Source organism: Parasteatoda tepidariorum, chromosome 6 (genome assembly GCF_982258835.1).
Source record: "Parasteatoda tepidariorum strain Cologne lab strain chromosome 6, Ptep-v5.0, whole genome shotgun sequence".
In the NCBI taxonomy this organism is placed as follows: domain Eukaryota; kingdom Metazoa; phylum Arthropoda; class Arachnida; order Araneae; family Theridiidae; genus Parasteatoda; species Parasteatoda tepidariorum.
Genome location: NC_141760.1, coordinates 42,282,508 through 42,303,780, shown reverse-complemented (window position 1 = coordinate 42,303,780; position 21,273 = coordinate 42,282,508). Strand labels below are relative to the sequence as shown.

Sequence of the window (21,273 nt, the reverse complement as noted above, 5' to 3'; positions counted from 1 at the left end):
TTCAATTTCTAAGGAAGTATTTGACTGGTTTAGTATAAATTTTGTATTTTGCCCGTTATTGTATTTTTTAATTGATGCAAAAATTTGTAAGCCTTACAATTCAAACTTCTTTAAAGTATTATTAAATAAAATAATAAATAATGGTTGAAAATTATTTTTGGCATGGAATTATCTTTGAATAAATGAATTTTGTAATTATGTGCAAATTTTTTTAATTCTCTTAAGAAATTCTCAAGATATGGCGAAGTACACAAAAAGTAACTTTATTAAGAGGTCCAAGTTTTTTGTTTGTTCTCGTGACCTAACTAATGAGACCATGTTTCCCAGATTGCTGCTACATCCTATGTTTTGAGAGTAAGAAATAAAAAAAGGGCCTGCTTATGTAGTGAAAATATGTTTTTGTGACTGACTTCGTAACTTAAAATATCATCTGCATTATAATTAGCATATTTGAGGTCATTCCTTTAAACCATTAAATTTAAGTCCTGGTTCCCAAAGCTAGTTTCAAAACACAATACAAGTTATAGTCATTTTTCTGACAGAATTTATCAAGTTTTTATCTCCAAAAAGAGTTCATTGCCGGCTCAATTTCTGACATTTCAGCATGGTGAGAGGGCTCAAATTTCAACTGTATCTATACGTCTGTTAACAATATAAGGCTTAATCAACTCCAGACAACTGCAAACAGCATTTATTGTCATGTTATTTCCAAAAAATGGAATTTTCTATCATGGAAAACTTAGGAATTTTTCAAATACCTAGATGGCTTAAATTTCAAATACACCTCTATGCATGAGATAACAAAACAAATTTCAATGATCTCTTAATTGTTTCAAAGCAGATTATCACAAGAATTTATTATCAGTCAAAATTCCTCATTTTAAGGATATGGTGCCAATATCAGCTTTCGGAGATAACCTGTAAATACATTTTCACTTCTGACGCAATTATTCTTGTTGCAGATTCCAAGTTAATACCATTTGTTTCTGATAATTCAAAGTGTCTCTTCATGTTGGCCTTATCTATTCAGCAAACAAACACACTCTCCATTGAGTTCTGTACAAACAAAATTACATGAAAGAAAGTGTAAAAATTTTAAGAACTATGTTTTTCAGGTGGTCTAAAAGGAAGAAAATGATTTTATTTTTGTCCCTTTCGAAAGAAGGGAGGGGGGAATTTCTGTGATAATAAAAGTTAAGCATGGAAGTAATATGCCCTACATTTTTCAAGTTTGACGAAATTGAAATTTTTGCATCTCTTGAAAACATATATTATTAATGTTATTGTCATATTTGATATCCATAGGAATGCGATGTATGGATTGTGGTTACAACTGTCATGAAAAATGTTTGGATCAGGTACCCAAGAATTGTACTAAATATAAAACTGTAAGTGATTCTGGTGCTGCTTCTACATCTGTTTCCAAAGGTGGTAGCGTAGAGAGCTCCTCTGGTCCATCAAGTAAGGCTATTTAACGTATTGGTTATATATCTTATTACATAATGTTTATATATTTTTCTTATACTATATATATTCAGTCCAGTCGCATTAATGGAAACCACCTGTCAAAAGCCAGAATAACCAGCTTTCATAGAGCATGCCACTGAAAGAAAGATACAGTAACTTTTGCTGAACCATTATTTAGAAGGCACTTTTAATAGGCCCTTGTTTCATCTAGGTCAGTGGTTTCCAACTGGCAGCCCGCGAAGCCTTTTTTGTGGCCCGCAAACTAAAATATATTAGTTGTCATTTTTTATGCGGAAAATTTTTGTAAAAAGTCTATATGGGTTTTAAATATTTTCAAGTTTTATATCTTAACAATCTAATATCTGTTGCACATTAATTGTTTAATACATAGCTGCACAATTAAAGTTATAGTAGCCAGAATTTTTTAATATGCAATTAAATATTTTTAAAAATCTACTTCTTATCTTAATTTGTAATTCAATACTTATGTTTTGTACAACATGATAAAAATCTGACAGTAATATTTAATGTTCCTTCAAACATAAAAGAATCCTATATAAAATTTTGATAAAGTTACGGCCTGCCATTTGACTGTCAATTACGGTTCCCAGCCTCATGTAAGTTGGAAACCCCTGATCTAGATGGTCAGTTGTACATCTATTCATCTGAACTATTCGCTGACTTTTGATAGTGCCATTTTGCAATGCATTATATACTTTAACCATTGTGTGAACAGTTTACAAATTTGACTGTTTCAATAATGCTTCTACCCTTGGCTTAAAAACCAATGGTCATGCCTTTTTGGCTGTCCCATAAATCACCCCGTTTCTGCATTGCAACAACAATTGCAATGTTTTCCGATTTCTTCGGGCACCCTTCATATTTGTTCTACTGCAATGTGCTGCCACCTGTCTTTTGTGATTTGTTATTTCACATTGTCATCAAAAGTAGGTGGTGGTCACATCAATGTGACTTGACAGTTTGTTTTACACATATAAGAATTATGTAATTATTAATTATACAAGATTTATGACATACATATTTTCTAGGGGACACAACTTAAAATTTACTAGCCTAGCTTAATAGGCTTGTTTTGATATATATGTATATATTAATACCTATATGTTCAAAATGTTATACACCGTATTATACTTATTATGTTATACGTTAAATTTTAAGTTCATAAAAAAAATTTGTCCTTTTAAATTCAGTGATTTTCAATCTTTTCTAGCTGTGACTGTTTCCATTTTTATCAATGACCATTACAACTTTGTGACCCAAAGTTCCATTGTAAATTAAAAATGTTTCGTACACATACATTATTATATAAAATGTAACTAAATTTTGAAATTTTCAACTTATTGAATGTATATAAAAAAATTAGTAAAATAGTAGATAAAAAATAGCATAGGATTTATTTAAAATTTTCTGTTTTTCTCTGTCATTCTAGTTATTAACTTTTAATTGCCAGATATATTGAATTAGTTTTACTCGATGAAAGATCAAAGCAAAATGCTCTTTCAAACACTTTTTTCTTTTTTTGGGTGTGATTTGTTCAGATATCACATCATTGCCAGTATCATGAATAAGTAAATAGGTGTAATGGTAATGAATAGGTGTAATGATTCAAAATTGATAGTACTACATGAATACTAAGAGAGAAATATTGAAAGTAAGAATGAAACAGACTTAAAAAAATAAATAACTTGCTATGAATGTAATTGTATTACCTAGATGTCATGCAAAATCTTACCAGTTTTTATTATGTAGCAATGTAGAACTATTAATATTTTTCTTAATAGTCCACTATTAATTTTTCCATACTTAACGATCTTGTTCTAGCAAATTTTGTTAACTTGTTAATTGCAAAAATTACATTTTTATCGATTGAAATGTTATCAAATATTCAAATTTCATCACAATTTATTTGTACAATCATTTCATAAATAGCAGCACATTGCATACATTCATGTGGCTTTATGTTTTTATATGGAAGAACATTTTTGTCAATTCCTTATGATATGAATAAATCAGTTTCACGCGATTTCTATTCGTTATATATTTTTTTATCTCAGTTTTAACATAATATTCAAATTGTTTATTATGTTCAGTATAAGTGTTTTAAATTAAAGCCATATAATGCAAAACCATGCTTATCAGAGCTTTCTTTAACTAAAAATGAAACCAAACGAAACGCTTTATCAACTGAACGACGCTTTAGCTGATTTTGTGAAGTGAAAAGAAAATGTGCTATCATTCAATAAGTATTGCACATTTCAAAATGTTTTCACTAATAATATGTATATATTTTTTTGTTCTACTAAATTAGGAAGCTTTTCAGTGTATAGGTTGTAGGTTTTGGTGTATGTTAACATTTACTGGACAAACTGTATTAAGTAGCTTGATTTGATGTGTGCAGAATATTTTCATTAGTTTCTAAATGAAAAAAAAAATTATTTTAGGTGTTCCAGGTCTTCAGTCTAACAGCCAATATTATGATCAATTTTCATCAAATGTTGCTGAGAATAGAACTCATGAAGGGTATCTTTACAAACGAGGAGCTCTGCTCAAGGGCTGGAAGCAACGATGGTTTGTTCTGGATTCTATTAAGCATCAGGTAAGATATGACTTTATTGAATGGAGGCAATTTTAGCATTACAGGCTTCATTTACTTTTGTCACTTATAAGTTACAGATAGCAATTTCAAATTTCCTGTATTTATAGATTATATTCTTAAAACATTCAAAACAAATTAGTGCAAAACTGTTTTTCACTTAACCCTAAACAAACAGTTTTGAAGAAAAAAATGTATAATTTAATTATACAAGAAAAATGTCGTATTATTATACTTTACTGAAGTAGGGTTTTTACACATGGTATATACCTTATTTAAAAAAACACAACATAATTATTTCCTCACATTTTGTATTTACGTGTTTCACATATTATTTTACATTTTCAGTTGAGATACTATGATGCTATGGAAGATTCACATAACAAAGGTTTGATAGATTTAGCAGAAGTTGTATCAGTAACACCGGCTACTACTATACAAGGAGCACCAAAAAAATCGGATGAAAAAGCATTTTTTGATGTGAGTTCCATTTTTCTGAATCACTATATGTTGAGAGAACCTAATTTTTTAATTGTTATGATAGATATTATTTTATTCTTGTGATAGCACATAATAAGAATTTCTTATAAAAAGTCAATTATTGATAGGGATATACCTATCATATATTTGGCAAAGCCAAATCTATTATTCCCATGCCCAAATGATTTCCTCTCTATGTATAGAATAATTCATTTTCTAGGAATTAAAAATTTAGATGTTAATCTTTTATATTTCAATTAACCTTATGATGCTGACCGTCACATAAATGTGCCTGCATGTAATGCTTCAATTTCCCAGCTGGCATGTCAGAGCACTATCTCATTCTCTCCTGGTTGTCACATATATGTTACAATGTTCTAGAGTTCTAGAATGTTTTAAAAACTATAATTTATGGCACAAGAGAGGGCATATGTTCATAGGATTTGAGAAGCAGGTAGATATGAACATCTACTTGTAATAAGAGACATGACTCAGATTCATGAGGTTTTTGATTTTATAAACATGAGGGAAGATGTTTCTGATTTGTGTGCTTTATGATGACTTTTAAAAATGAGCATGTGGTATTTATGTTATCGAGAATTTTACTTTCTCTAGAGAGTTGTGTATTTTGATTTGCAATCCAGTTTTCCATTAATAGTTAAATCTTATGGGTATCAAATTTTTCTGTTTTTACAATACTTAGTTGTCTGTAGAATGCCAAAGGTATTATTTATTTATTTCACATTGGTATTATTTATTATTAAAAGGTATTATTTATTTATTTAACATATTTATTTCACATTGTTCAACACAATTTTTTGCTGATGTTGTTAAAGGTATTAAGTAAGTTATAACATTTTCTTTTGCATACATTTCAAATATTTTATGTTTTTTAGTTTCAGTTATAAATAAATTGCATAGAGTTTAAGAATTGTGCATTAAAAATTGATATGCAGTTGAAGATCTTTATAACACAATCCTTGAAACGTGTAGCTTTGTGTTTTATGAAATTTTGTGTTATATAGATCATTTCACTTATCATTAAACTTACCTTACTAAATATGTCGTTATTAGTCTGGAACAGATCATTAGTAAAATTATTTAAAATAATATTTAGGTACAAATACTTAAAAGTACAAAATATGCACTTAAGTATTAACTATTTACAAAAAAGAAAAGAAAAATTCTCTGCATCATTTGAACTAGGAGCAAACAGATTAATCTATTTCAATTTGTTTAATTTTTGAAATTTTAATTTCTTAGCAAATAATATCAAATGTATATAGTTCTTCCTCGGTCATCAAAATTTCGTTACTGCAAATTTCATTGTTTACACCGATAAAGCTAGTATGGCTTATGGAAAATTGTGGTTTATAGAATTGCATTATTTAGGTCTTCTGTATTTTATTAAAACATGTAATTCAGGACTTGTTATTTAAAATTGGTAAAACCCTTTAAATGTTGGCTATTATGAAAAATAATTACTTTTGTTTAGTTTTTCATAGTACAGTGTCTGCCGTTTATTAAAATCACTTTCGTTTTATGCTCTTTTGATTTTATTAAAAGGCGATTCAACATTTGAAAATAAAAATCAAATTTTTACGATATATTTATTCTAAATGCACACTCTTTAAAAGCTGAAATAATGACAACATTAATGCTTTATTTTAACTAATTTAATTATTTTATTAAAGTAAAACCCTACATAAGATTAAATTTACAAAATTTTTGCAAAAAACCGATGAAGGATTGCTTGAGTTGCAGTATTTCAAATTAACTTTTCAACATCATTTGAGAGTTTATGGAAGTTTTTATAGTTTTCGATATTTCCTCCTCTTTGTTCTAAAGCTTGTCGCAATACATTAAGTGCTTTTCTGACTTCCATTGAAGATGGCACTGATGAGTTTATTTCCTCTTCTGAGTCTGATTCCTCCATTTCTTGATTGAAAATAACTTTGCAATTTTTGATGTCTGTAACAATTTCAGAATCAGATTTTTCTCCTGATGTTTGCAAGTTATCGTCAATAGCTACGTAACATGAAAAATTCTCGTCCATTTCATTTTCTTCATTGCTGAGCATTTCTTCGAAACAGTTATCAGCTCCATCGCCAGTGCTTAAACCACACTTTTTAAAGCAATTTGATATTATTTGGGTTGAAACAATGTCCCATGAGTTACAAATCAAATGCATTGATTCCAAAATAGTAAGGGATTTCGATAGTTTGTTTGCAGTTAAGAGTTCCGAAGAGCTGTCACAGTCTATGTCACTAATGATTTTTTGAACAACCATTTTTCTGTAATGAAACTTGAATGATCTTATGATTGAATAATCAAGGGATTGAATAATAGCTGTCACTAATTTAATGTTTGACAAAAACACTAATTTAATGTTTTTCAAATGCAAGTTCTCATCAGCAGTGTGCGCAGAACAATTGTCTAAAAGTAAGGCGACCTTTTCATTTTTCAGCTCTTTGTCCTATTCAAGAAGAAATTATGTGAAGATGCTAGATGTCATCCATGCGTTATAGCTGTTGGCATAACTGGTGGGCAGGTGCTTTACTCCTTTAAAACATCGAGGATTTAAACTCTTTCCTATCACTAAAGTTTTTTTTTTCTCACAATTCCTGTCATGTTGCATGTTAGCAGCGTGGTTAGTCTTTCCTTTATTTTTTTACATCAACCAGTCTATTAATTTTTAAACAGCAGTGTGTGTTCAGGAAGTGCTCGGAAAAATAATCCTGTTTCATTTGTGTTGAAAATTTGCTCTGGTTTATAGTATTTAATGAGTGTTGGCCACACATCATTTACCCAATCGGCGGCAGAGCTAAAATCAGCATCTTGCTTTTCACCATGCAATTTACGATAGACAATGTTGTTGAGGTCTTTCCATCGGGTTAGCCACCCATCTGTAGCTTTAAAATCAGAATCACCAAATAGGTTTGCAAAGTCCTGTGCTTTGTGAAATAAAATTCCACGGGAAATTGGAATTCTTCGTTAGTGTGCATTTTTGAACCATTCTAACAGAGCCATTTCAATTTCCTCCTATTTTCCCTCACGCTTATGCTTTCTTGACAGATTTCCATCCTTTTTTGTTTCCTCGGAAATATTTATCCTTTGTTTCAGAATGTTGAAAAGAGCAGTTTGGGAAATCCCTAATTTAATCGAAGCTTCACTTTGACTACATTTAGAAAGCTTATCATAGTTTTGCAACACTTCGAATTTATCTTATTAAGACTCAAACCCTTCCTTTTCGGCATGCTGATAAAATTGAACACCAAACAAACTTAAAAATGATCTGTGCTCTAACTATAATTTACTCAAACGGCTTAAATAATATGGAGCATTAGCACTGACAGTTTTTGGAAATCTATTCATGCTCTCTGTTAAGATAGATAACACAAACTTCTCTCCCTTCTGTGGTTCATTCAATAAAAAATAAGATAAGAATTCGACCCCCTGTTGAGTGAGATAGGTTTCTCCAAAGTTCATTCAAGTCAAGGAATTGACATTGATAAGTTGATTTCTATGAACTCGCCGCTTACCACCCACATTTTTCCTTAACTTTTACACTATGTATGACGCCCGGTGGCTGAGCGGTAGCGCTTCGCGCTGTCTTGCCACAGGTCCCTGGTTCGATCCTCGGGCCGGGCAAGGTTGACTCAGCCTTTCATCCCTTCAGTGGGTCGATAAATGAGTACCAAGCATGCTTGGCAACTAAACACTGGGGGTTCCGCGTTCGGCTGACCACCTGACCGGAACATCTGCTCCTGCACCCCAGAGCCCAAGGTCAAGAAAACTGAGATGGGCACAGTAGGCCTTGGCCCTCATGGGCTGTTGCGCCACTGAGTTTACACTATGTATATTGCAGGAAAGTGCTAACCACACCTGTTTCACAGGTTTGTGAGTGACTGTTGCTTCTTCTAAAAAAATCTTTAAACTTCGAAAAATAAAATTTTATAAATAAGTGCAAAAAAAGCTGAAATATTTCACTTTTGATTTTATTATGTAGTGAAAATTTTGATCTTAAAAGGCGAGGGCATTGATTTTATTAAAGGATGTTTTTAACATGTATTAATATTGTAACGATTCGGTTCGTGCCGATTTGATTTTATAAAGCGGCTGATTTTATTATCCGGTGATTTTATTAGCGGCAGGCACTGTACTTTTATTTTTGAGGTTTTCTAAAAGAGGGGGATGACATGCAATTCAAATTGTTGGCTTTCTATTTACTTTTTTAAAAACTACGTAAAATAATATTATAATATTGTTATATATAAATTCACATATCTATTTCCAATTTTAGTTGATAACTAAAAGGAGGACATATAATTTCATGGCAGCCGATTGTGTGGCAGCCCAAGAATGGATTGAAAAAATTCAAGCTTGCTTACAGTGAAAAATGGGTATTTTCTAATCTTATATTTTTAGGGTTTTTTAAGCCCAAAACTCTAATTACAATACTGAAATTTGAATGCTACTGCTGAAGTTAGCACATAAATTGTTATAAATGTGAAATATGCTTCGTTGTGCCTCTATTTGTATCAAATCAACAGTGAAGACGTGACCTAGGCCAAATGCATCTTCTTATATTGCCTGTCTAAACTATGCAATGAACAATAATAAAAAAATATTCTCTCATTACGTATGAACTTGTGAGGTATGCTCAACTTGCGCTGTGCCATGGTTCTATCCCCTGTGTGTTATTTTCCTTTTTTGCATAGTGGTGTCATTCATCTGTTAAAACATTCATGTTCTTAAGCATTAAAAACATATCTAATTTAACTTCAATTGTACAGTTGTTGCACTGATTTTTGTCAAAGTATATTTATTTGTTTTAAAGAATTTGTTTTTTTATAATTTTTTTAAAGAATAAATTACTTTTTGTTGTATTTTCACCATAGGCTTTCTATATATAGTTGTTTTTTCTAAGTGAGCAATTTTAAAATGTATAGTGTTTATTAAGCTCAAGTACGCTACAAGATCATGTAGGGTTTTTTTATATAAAGAATTTTTTATTTTGAACATTTAAAATTTCAATTTGCTATTTATATTTTATTTTTAAAAGTGTTTATCAAGTTGTTTATAGTTTTTTTTATAGTAGTTCCAGGATTTTTCTATTTTTTTTTTCTCCTTTGTATTCTTAGAAAACATGTACCCTAATTCCTATTCTCTGAAATAAAGTAAATTTTAAATATTATTGAAATGGAAATTTTTGTGTTTATGCCTCTTTATTCTTTTATATTAATTACATTATTAGACTTTTATAACTTGAAGAAGAAAAAAGTGGTGTTATGGTGCATGTTTTAGAGAAACAAAAAATTTTTTATCTCTTACAAGAAGTGATTTATGAATGTAAACTCATTTTAACTGAAAGTGAATATAAATTATTACAAAAAAATTTAACAAAATTATACATGCTTTTTTTTCCTATATGAAACATCTTTTTGAAATAACTACTTTAAAGAACAAAGTGTTGTTTTTTACAATCACACTAACTTGATGATTTTAAGTATATTATTCATTTCTAACTATTTAAGGTATTTTATGCGCAAATAACATGATAGTTTCTTGCTGATTTAGATAACTGAAAAAACATATTAGCTGAGTTGAAAGTTATTTTAAATAGCTGCTATATGTTTACAACTCATGTTGCTTTAACTCATCAATATTTAGGGCTATATATATATATATAAAGAGAAAGAGAAATATAATTAGAAATGTAATACATTTTGAGGAAATAAGCATAACAAATGAATTTATTAAAACTTAAATAGCAAAATCATTCTTATAAATTTTTAAAACCTGATTATATTTTGCATCCATCTTCAAGACTCATTCTTTTAAAAATTTATTCAAAATTAAAATTAATTGTCCTAAGATAAAAAAAATATTCTTTTATAATATGTCTATGTCTCTTGAAAACATTAATGTAATTGTAAATGAGTTTAAAATGATGTAAGAAAAACAGATAACAAACTCACCAAAATGAAGTGAAATAAAATAAAAATCCGTTAAAATTAGCATGACTACTCTAACAGTTAACAAAAATTGCTAAGAAGGAAGGAGCATAATAAACTTGCTTTAAGCTTTATTGTAAAAAATAATTGATAAAATATAAAATTAAAATCAGATCTACCATCTGAAAGAAATATTTTAGCTTAGAAAAACTATTCTTTAAAATTAATATCAATATAGAATAGGTATATTTTTGATTATGTGAATGTTTGACATAGAATTGTGCAATATCTCTTGCACAAAAAAATTTATTACAACTATAATGAAAAAGCTATTTTAATAAATTATTAAAATCTGATTATATTTTGAATCCATCACAACAAATATTCAACTATTTTAAATGTTTCTATTCCTTTTCATCCTTGATTTTAAATTTTAGCACCAATTTTTATTACACTATTTGTAAACATTTTTATTATTTACGTGAATAATTCATAGGCAGATTGTCAATTTTTTTTTTAATATTTGAAGACAAGTGCTTTTAAATTGTTGATAGTACAGTTCTATGTGTTTTATTCGATTATCTTAAGTATTAGAGCATGCCAAAAATGATAATATTCTGAATCATCATGTTATTGAATTAGAAGTTAACTTGAGTAAAAAAAAAAATTCTCATTATTATCTTTTGATTTCATTCATTTCTCCCTATTTTACTTTTAAAATGTATTTAGTAGAAATAAAATATTTTCTTTAAATTTTGTTTTGCAATTTTATTTCTTAAAGAATATCAATTTCATTAAAATGTCATTGTAACTTTTGTTATAAACAAATTTGGAATTATGAAGGATTACCATTTTTATTTGTGGCATTGCCCTTGCCCAACTTTTTTTTAAAAATTAAGTTTGATAATAAAAAGTTAAATATAGAGATATATTTAATAAGTTTAAACTGTATGTATTTTACAAAGCAGAACTTGCAACATATTTTCAGTTTTTATAATACATAATATTTGTGTTATTCTTATTAAACTAAAGGTCAGAAATTTTGGTATTTTCTTTCTTATGCACTATTTCCCGTCTAAATAATGTAGGAAAAAACAATTTGTAATGCATAAAAGCAAAGCAATCGGCTTAACCCTTTAACTGTTGGGCCACTCTGTAAAAAAAAATGTGTTGTAGATAACACCTCTTCGATGATACCATCTCTTGAGATATATATATATATATAATTTTATAATTCAATTTGAGAAAATATATGAATATTATATCTTCAAAATAGTACTTTATAAGTTCCAACAATTTATGCTACTCACTTGTATTATCTAAAAAAAATTATAATAATAATAAAAAATCCGATGCTTTAAAATTTCTTCTACTGAAATTATATGTTAATTATAATATTTAGTATTTGTTAAAATAAACTTTTATTATGCTAAATATTCTTATTTGTTGCTTTTACTGTATAAATGTTGAAAACTAAAATTATTTTATTGTGTTTATTATTTTCAAGAAGTAAAATGCTATTGCTTTGATGTTCCTGTTAAAAATTATTATGATCTTTCAAGTGTTAATATCAACTTATGTGATGTGATATAGATTGTTATTGTTTCAATTGTGTATAGCATTATTATATTAAACTTTTCAGAAAAGTATTTTTTAAAAATGTTTTAAAATACTTTTTATTATTTTTCTCTCTAACATGATGACCTGGGGCATTATGTTCATATTAATAGACATATCTTAACTAATAAGTTATTTTTAGCACTAAGAGATTAACTTATTACATTAATGACAAATTTGTATTAAAAATCTATGCATTTCGCTCGTTATTGTACATTTTTTGTAAAAATAAAAAAATTTACATATTAAAAATTTGTATATTTTACATACAGTTATGAGAAATAAACAATAAAAATTCTTAGAAATTGTACATATGTTTTGTATGAATGTTGTTTGTATTTTACTGCAATTTAAAAGTTAAAACAAATAAGTTGTTTAATAAAGTTAAGTAAGCTGTTATTGCTTATTATTTTCATCTTGCATATTTCGAACATATATATATGGCTTGAAAAGAGAATTTTATATATAGGCTTTTTTATCGTTGAAATATTCTTGAAAACTTTTCATAGAAATGGGAAGCTACTTTTTTAATAAAATTTAATTGTATCCGATTTTGATAAAAAAAAAATTTATGCAATGTAAAGTATATTTTATTTTTTACCGTATGGAATCCATTGCACTTCTTATACATGGTGTGTAGCGTTTTTAAAAAATGCTTAATTGTCCCTTTTCAGAAATTTTTTTTTCGTTACCATGTCTATTTTTTTTACGTATTATGTAAAAGCATGCTTTTCGTATTGTTCTATTCAACATTTGTACAATTCATTTCGGCATACCGTCGGTCCATAGCGTATAAAAGCGCCAATCATTTTACATGTTTGATGAAATACTTGCGAGTCTGTATGTGCGTTTAATGAGCTGGGTTCGGTAAGGTTATTGCATTCTCATGTGCAACTCTGCTTCATTTTGCAACATATTCTCAATTTCAGACTTCATTTTCCACCCGCTGATATTGAAACAAAAAATCTCGATCATTTTATGCAGCTAATATAATCGAGAAAAGAGTTCTTTGTCAGAAACTAGTTATTTTCTCATGATCATCTGAAGTCTTTGAAAATTATTTTGCATCTTGTTAATGTATATAGTGCTTAAAAATATTTTGTGAGTGCTTAGAAAGTACTTAAAAGGTGCTTATTTTTTATTGAAAGATTTGGCTACGCACCATGTTATATTTAAACTTTAAAAACTTGAAAATTTCATAGGATTACCACAAAAGCAAGTGTGGAGTGAGTGGGTTATCAGATACGGTTGGTTATTACTAAGTTGTCTATAATTTGTAGTGCTAAATTTTATTAGGCTGAGTGTTTTTAAGGGTGTTGTAAATTTAAATACTCAAGGTAATTTGCAATATTACATCATGTCCTGTGAATCATTTATCATCAGCCACTGTCAACTAATGACCAAATTTACTTTCTCATGAAATCTAATTTGAAAATGAAATTATAATTTACGGAACACAAGTGTCAGTTTATGAAAATTCTTTCATTTGTTAAGTTAACAAAATTATGAGAAAAGAGAGGCATGACAGATAAGTCCAGCAAACTGTTATTACTAATTACAGTTTATAATTTATAATATGAGTTGCAACAAATTTATGAAACTGCTAATATTATAATGTTATTGGTAGGTGTAAAAAAAATGTAGTGTATACTAATTCTGAAAAGTTAGGAGTTAAAATTGTGAAGTTAACTGTAAGCATCCTTTATCCCTTAACTGTTAACTGCTTTTATCTTTCGTAGGCAATATTCTTTTAATATATTACTCTGAAATGGGATGTGTACACTGTTGGTTATGGTATTTTATATAGTTAACTATCAAGTGAAAAAATAATTTTAGTATGAATTTAGCTTAGTAAGTTAAAAGTTTGAAAAGCGGGCACTAACGTCCACTTTTAACTGGGAGCTCCTTTTATTCCTCATTGTTTCATGACTATAAATAAGCCTATATCTTTTGTGGGAGGTGTAAGACTGTTACATTATTTTAAGATGAAATAAGTACTCCGCTAGTTATAAAAATTTTTACATGTATTTGTCACATTTAAAATGTTTGAATTGTGTAAAAAATTTTTAAAAAGAATTATTCAATGAAAAACATTAGGTTTATATCAAACCTCTGAATTTAATGTGAAAGCGTATAAAACCGTCTTACCAAGTCGCATTGAAATTGCTTTATACATCTGTCAGTTATGTGCCTATTTTTGAGTTAAATAAGAATCAGTCAATATTTTCATCTAATTTATCTACCTTTTCATAGCGAAAATTTGAATAAAATTATTTATTATTAATAAAATTTACAAATTTGAGACTTCTATTTTCTTAAAATTTGAACGAATATTTATAAGTACGATAAAACAATGTTATTTAGAAAAAAAATTAAAAATTACGACTTTAAAATAATGTTTATTTAATGTAAATTATTAATGGTCATTTAATGTAATATTAACGAACCAGTGTCCGCGGAAATTCGCAAGAATGAAGGGGCTCTCTCCTTTCCTGTTCATGTATATACACCGAAGAGCCATTACATTATGACCACCCTGCTAATAACATGTAGTACCACCCAGTGCCGTAACTTCCCTCCTCGGGGCCCTGGGGCAAACATTTTTGGCGGGGGCCCATTCAAAAACTTTCAGTACTCCATCTCTAACTGTCATTTTAGTTATTTATGTATTATGTTAGTGAATATATTTATGAAAACAAGTTATTTGTTCGCATATAAATTGGATTACAAAACATTGTAAGTTTTAAACATGACAAAATGCAAAATTTCAGCGAAATCGATTAATCCTGAGAAATTAAATTTTAAAAAAGTTGTACTTATAAAACTCGATTTCTCAGGAACTAATGCACTATTCAACCAATTTCGATCAAATTTGTATTTTCCATGTGGAATTAGATACTTTAAAATGATACAAAAAAAACTATATGCCTTACGATTCAAAAGTTTTCAGAATATTATTGTCCCAAAGGGGAATCACCGAAATCAAGCATCACTGGCTGCTTGTCAGTGTGCGGATGGGTGACCACTTGGGTCAGTCTGCGTAGGGACCGAGGGTGTGCGGTATTGGTCTTCGTTAAACTGTTCTACGATAAAGTGCTCGACTTGGGTGCAGGTCACCGGGCTACCGAAGCGAGGGGGCCATCCCCTCTACAAAGGATCAAACCTCAAGGGATGTTTCTCAGGCGTCGCCAATAACCTATTGTGCAGCACTAGTGCGACGTAAATGATCAACATCAGACTATTATTAAATAAAAAATAATAAATATTTACTAAAAGTTATTTCTTGCGTGGAATTATCTTTAGATAACAGAATTTTATAATCGTGTGTAAAATTTTTTCAATTCCCTTAAAAAGCTCTCGATCTGTAGTGAAATACAAAAAAATAAAATTAACATTTGGGGGTCCAAACTTTGGATAGCTCACCCGACCCAACTATTGGGACCATATTCCCCAGATTACAGCTACCTCCTATATTACGGGGGTTAGAAAATCGAATCTGTTGAACGAAAGTTATGTTTATTCAGAGAAAGTATGTTTTTGCGTCTGATAGCGTAACTTAAAATAAAATATCGTGCACTAATTAATTTGCACATTTGATGTCACACCCTCGAATTATTAAGATGGAGTCCTAGAACGTGAAGATCCGATCATTAAATCAAAAGTTATTCAGGGTGGTACTTTTTTGGTTCACTGTACGTAAATGTTACCAATTTACGACATCTCACTGAGGAAATATGACTAGGGGGAAAATATTCATGCTGTCTACTCCTGTCCCCCATGTTCACAGTAGCCTCCTTTTCCTTTAAATATAATGCTAATCATAAAATACCAATTTTATAAACCTCTTTAATCCGGTTACTATATCGTTAAGAAAGTCTTTTCAAGACAAAACCATTATAAAAATGAAAATTATTTTTTAGTTTCTAATCTAAAAGTTTTTGATCGCGTAATGAAAACTGAAGGAAATTATAGACTTTTTTTTTCTATCGGCACACGTACCCGCATTTTAAAAAGTCCTAATTGAAAAAATATTCAGAAATTTTTTCTTTTTATACATCGATTAACAAAAACAAAGTTGCCTTACTCCAATATGGACAGGTCCATAGAAAATCGTTCTTGAATATTTATCCTATGTATTCATGAGGCCATGTAATCATATGTGACAAAATTATGACAAAGAGTAATAGTTTTTTTTATGAAAGAAAATGAGAAAAAGTCAAAGCATATTTGTTAATTAAAAATAAATTCTTTTTAACGGTTCGTCATGGAAATGAATTTTAATTGCTACGGATTTCTAAGCTGATGTTCATAGGTTTTTTATTAAATTAAATGCGTTCTTTTATTAAATTAAATATGAATTTTTTTTTTAATATAAAATGAAGATTGCATTTCACTTTTTAATGAAAACAAAGTTGTTAAAAACCCTAAAAATCCGAAGTTCCAATTTAAAAAATTTAAAGGTCATAATAATTTGAAAAATATAAAATAAGAACAAAATCCATGCACACAATAAACAGTAAAATTATCAATTAAAATATTTACTATACAAATTAAATTTTATGTACGAACATAAAAAAAGCAATTTACCATTCTTATAAAAGAATTCGAACAGTATATAAATATAAAATTTAAATGTATTAAATGAGTTAATGCAAACATTTACTTACCTCCTTATAAATAAATTTACATTTGGTTTTCTTATTTTCCAACGAAAATTTTTATTAAGAATGGGAATTATTGATATCACGATTTATTGATAGAAAAGGAAGTTGCAAGAAATTTTAATAACTCTTAATTAAAGTTACATTTTAATTTCAAAAATTGAATAAAATGAAAGCTAATTTATATCTGAATTAAAAATGATTAATTTAAATGACGCAATTAAATGAGCTAAAAACTGGAATTTAATTGGAACGTTTTACGTTTGTCTCAAAAAAATTCTCTTGACAAAATGACCTAAGTAAATGTGAATAAGAGTCATCCCCTTGGATCCCTTAAAAGCTTACATCTGTTTTCCTAGAACATCTAGATAATTGCTAGTTTAAGACAACTTAAGGGACATATAGATGGTACTGTAAATATCTGACATTTTATAAAAGCATAAAAGAGCCCAGGGTCATAAAAATGAGTAAGGCAATTTAAAGAAGCAAAAGGTCATTTTTCCATGGTGTAAAAGGAGATGGCTATTTTTTGAGGAGTCAGATAACCGTGGGTCAACTCTGTGGGAGGTATGAAGGTTTTAACACCTTCATACCACCCATAGTCAAAAGATGCTTTAAAATATATCTAGTAGTCTCAGTGTACGATGCATTTTTCAGGATGCAAAGCAGTGGTACTTATTTTAGTTTTCTAAACCCTTGTTATGTTTTTTTATGATGTGCTCCTCTTCTCTTTTCGTGTTTCAGTTTTAAATTTTTTTAATAAATTAAAAGTTGTAATATGTAAAAAAAATTGAAACAAAACCGAAGTATTTTTCTTGTGTGTGTGTGTGGGGGGGGGGGGAATTTCCACTTCAATTTGGAAAATAGCTAGTAAATTGGAAAAAAAGTAGTTTCTTTATCTAAAATTCTCAATTCTACTTTACTTTATTGTAGCGAATATCAAATTTTCAGAAGGGGTGGCACACATTATCTTCCATCTCAATTAAATTTCAGAGGAAAATAAAGTTTTTGATTTAGAAAATAGCTTTAAAGTCGAAAATAAGAGTTAAATATAAATTTTACTTGACTTTATTCCTGCGAATGTCTGAATTTCAGAAGGGGCGAAGTATATTCTTCGCCCCCTCACTTTAATTTAAGGGGAAAATAAAATTTTCTTTTTGGAAAATAGATTTAAAGAAAAAGAAAAAAAAATTACTAGACTTTATTATTTCAAATGTCTAAATTTCAGAAGATACAAAACACATTTTAGCCCCCCTTACTTTATCTCAGAAGAAAATAAAGTTTCCTATCCCCTTACTATAATTTAAGAGGAAAATTAAGTTTTCTATTTGGAAAATATCGTCGAAGTTATGAAACAAAACAATTTTTTTCTTCTAAAATTTCCTACTTTACTTGATTTTATTCTATTAATGTTAATGTCTAAATTTCAGAAGATGAGAATCAAATTCCCCACCCCCCTCACTCTTATTTCAGAAGAAAATAAAGTTTTCCATTTGGAAAATAGATTCAAAGATAAAATTTTTTTTAGTAACCAATTTCTATTATTTTTTAGCACTTTGAAATTTCAAAAGGGGCGAAACACTATGTTCGCCCCCTCATTACTATTTCGGAAGAAAATAGAGTGAAAATTGGAATTAAAATATTTTTTCCACTTTCACTTTACTTTTCCAAAAGTCAAAAAACACATTAATCGCCCATAACAAAATAAAGTTTCCTACTTGATGTATAACTTCAAAGCTGAGAAAGAGTAGCTTTTTTTTCTTCTTCTCTAAAATTACCTATTTTAATGGACTTCGTCTTGGCGAATAACTAAATATCAGAAGAGGCAAAGCACATAAATGTTAGTGGCATATAAAGTTTTCTTATTTCAAAAATAGCTTCAAAATTGAAATTTTTTTTTTAAATTACCGATTTTACTTTATTTTTGTGAGTGTCTAAATTTCAGGAGGGGCGAAACACATCGTTTGCCCTATCACTTAAATTTTAGAGGGGCCCTCTGCCTCCCCCTGGTTGGCACGCCACTGGGTCTGACGCTAGATAGTAGAGGAAACAATGTAAACCAGAAGTGTAATGTACAGAAAGTGTTAACAGTCAACTTCATGCAGCTGTGGCCTTTCCCCTTCTCTGCAAAGCGTGTTTGTTCTTATGAGAAAGGGAAATAATTCGCGAAAAGCTGTTATACAGTTTTTTACCCTTTCCTTTATGTTATAGTAGGTACGTAATTACAAAAAAGAAAATTTTCAGCAACTCTATCTTAACACAATTTCTTTCCTACATATATATAATTAGAGTACTGTATTTTGAAAAAACATGATGTGGTCTCTTCATATGGGGCCCCCTTGACCGTCGGGGCCTCGGGGCGGTGCCCCGGCGTAGTTACGGCCCTGGTACCACCTTTAGCCCTCAAAACTGCTAGCAGCCGCTATAGCATTGATTCCACAAGGTGCTAATAGGTAGTCTGAGGTATCTGGTACCAAGCGCTCACCAACTGATCTTGCAATTCCCTCACATTGTGAGGGGGTAGCGTGGCAGCACGAATTTGGTTTTCCAAGTAGGACCACAAATGCTCTATTGGATTAAGGTCAGGTGAATTTGGGGGCCAAGACATGACTTGAAAAATCACTGGAATGTTCCTCGAACCAATCCATGACGATTCGACCCTTATGACATGGTGCATTATCCTGTTGGTAAACACCATCCCCCGCAGGAAAAACTGTTGCCATGAATGGGTGAACCTGGTCTGCAACTTTGTTCAAGTAGCTTACAGACGTCAGGGATTGTTCTATGAGGATTATGGGTCCTATTGTGCCCCATGAAAACCTGGGCGAGCCCATTGTTATAGAAGGAGGGTGGTCATAATGTAATGGCTCTTCGGTGTATTATATATACGTACACCAACCGGGTCCGAATTATGTGAACCTCAAAAAAGGACAATCAAGAATTCGAAAGTGAAGATTAACTTCATGATTCGAATTTTTTTTTAATTAAAATTAATAAAGGAAATTGTTTACTTGTAACAACGGTAACGGTAAATTTTTTTTTTTATTCCGTTTCACTTTTTGTTATCATTTTGTTCGCTATGCCAATTGAAACCAAGATTTTTCTCCATCAGTCAACAACAGGGACGTATATTTCCTCAGCAATGGGTGATTTGGTAGCAGTTTTCACTAAACTCGCTCGAAATAGAATTTTTTTTTATAATTCAGAAATAAAAAAATTATCCATTGTGTTCAAATGAAGATGACTAGAGTTTATTTTGCAATCAGCACTTTCGAAGTTATTATTATTTTTTTTTTTTGGTTCAAATTTAGAAGTTATTAAACCAAACTAACGAGTTTTAAATAAATATTAGCATAGAAGTAAAATGTCTGACTATTTTTTAAAACCCACAACATCCCCATTGGTAATTACCTCACAACAAGAAAAAGCGCTTGTTTAAAGAGACAAACCCTAATTTTGCTTATATCTAATTCCTAGTAAGAACCTAGTAGAACACTGAAGTCAAGCATCACTGACTGCTGTCAGTAAATAGGTGACCATTTTTGATCAGCCTGCGTAGGGATCAAAGGTGCGCGGTGTCGGTCTTCGTTGAACTGTTCTAATATAAAGTGCTCGACTTCACGCGCAGGGCGTTGGGCTACCAAAGCGAAGGTGCCATGCCCTCTGCAGAGGATCATTCTCAAGGATGTTTCCCAGCTCTGGTATGACGTAAATAAAGTACCTAGCTACCTAATAAGATTTTATTGCTTATTACGCTTTCTTTTTCAGTTATCTATCGATTCCTAGTTTTTATTTATTTATTTTCTTACCTTTGGTTTGAGATTGATCGATAAAGACCTGTCTGTTTACGGATGATTAAGGTGGTCAAGTATTTGTGAGCAAAATGGCCTCATGTGCAGAGATTGGCGATGGAAATGACTTACAGGTGGTGTAGAGATAGTAGGTATTTCAACTCTATAGTGTAGAGCAGAACTCACTAACTATAGCAACGCTTCACATCGCATGCTGTGTGCTTTCACCAATTGCGTGTGGAGAGTCATATAAGAAGGAACTATGTTAGTTTCTGCCATGATTTTCAAATAGATTATCGGAAACTATCTGAAACTGAAAACTACGTTGAACATAGTTCTAAAAGAAAGTTTCATTGAAATTTTAGAGAAATGTTTTCGACAGTTTAACATGAAAAATATTAAGTTGTTGTAGTTGAAGTTAATTTACGTCGCACCTGAGCTGCACAATGGGCTATTGGCGACGGTCTGGGAAACATCCCTGAGGATGATCCGAATACTTGCCATCACAACTTTGATCCTCTGCAGAGGGGATGGCACCCCCCCCCCTTCGGTAGTCCGATGACCTGCACACGAAGTCGAGCACTTTACGGTAGAATAGTTTAACGAGGACCAATACCGCACACCCTCAGTCCCTATGCAGACTAATCCAAGTGGTCACCCACCCGCACACTGACCGCAGTCAGTGA

At 30.2% G+C, this 21,273-nt stretch overlaps 1 protein-coding gene across 1 annotated transcript in view; it reads left to right on the top strand.

Annotated features, from left to right (window-relative positions):
- Positions 1–10,279, top strand: part of Sbf (SET domain binding factor) — a 72,936-nt gene extending 62,657 nt beyond the window's left edge. Inside the window, exons 38-41 of the mRNA XM_087165738.1 lie at positions 1,306–1,461; positions 3,930–4,084; positions 4,430–4,561; positions 8,865–10,279. Of these exons, the coding sequence (XP_087021864.1) occupies positions 1,306–1,461; positions 3,930–4,084; positions 4,430–4,561; positions 8,865–8,957 (536 nt within the window). The 3' untranslated portion in view covers positions 8,958–10,279. The remainder of the gene's footprint in view (positions 1–1,305; positions 1,462–3,929; positions 4,085–4,429; positions 4,562–8,864) is intronic.
- Positions 10,280–21,273: the final 10,994 nt, after the last annotated feature.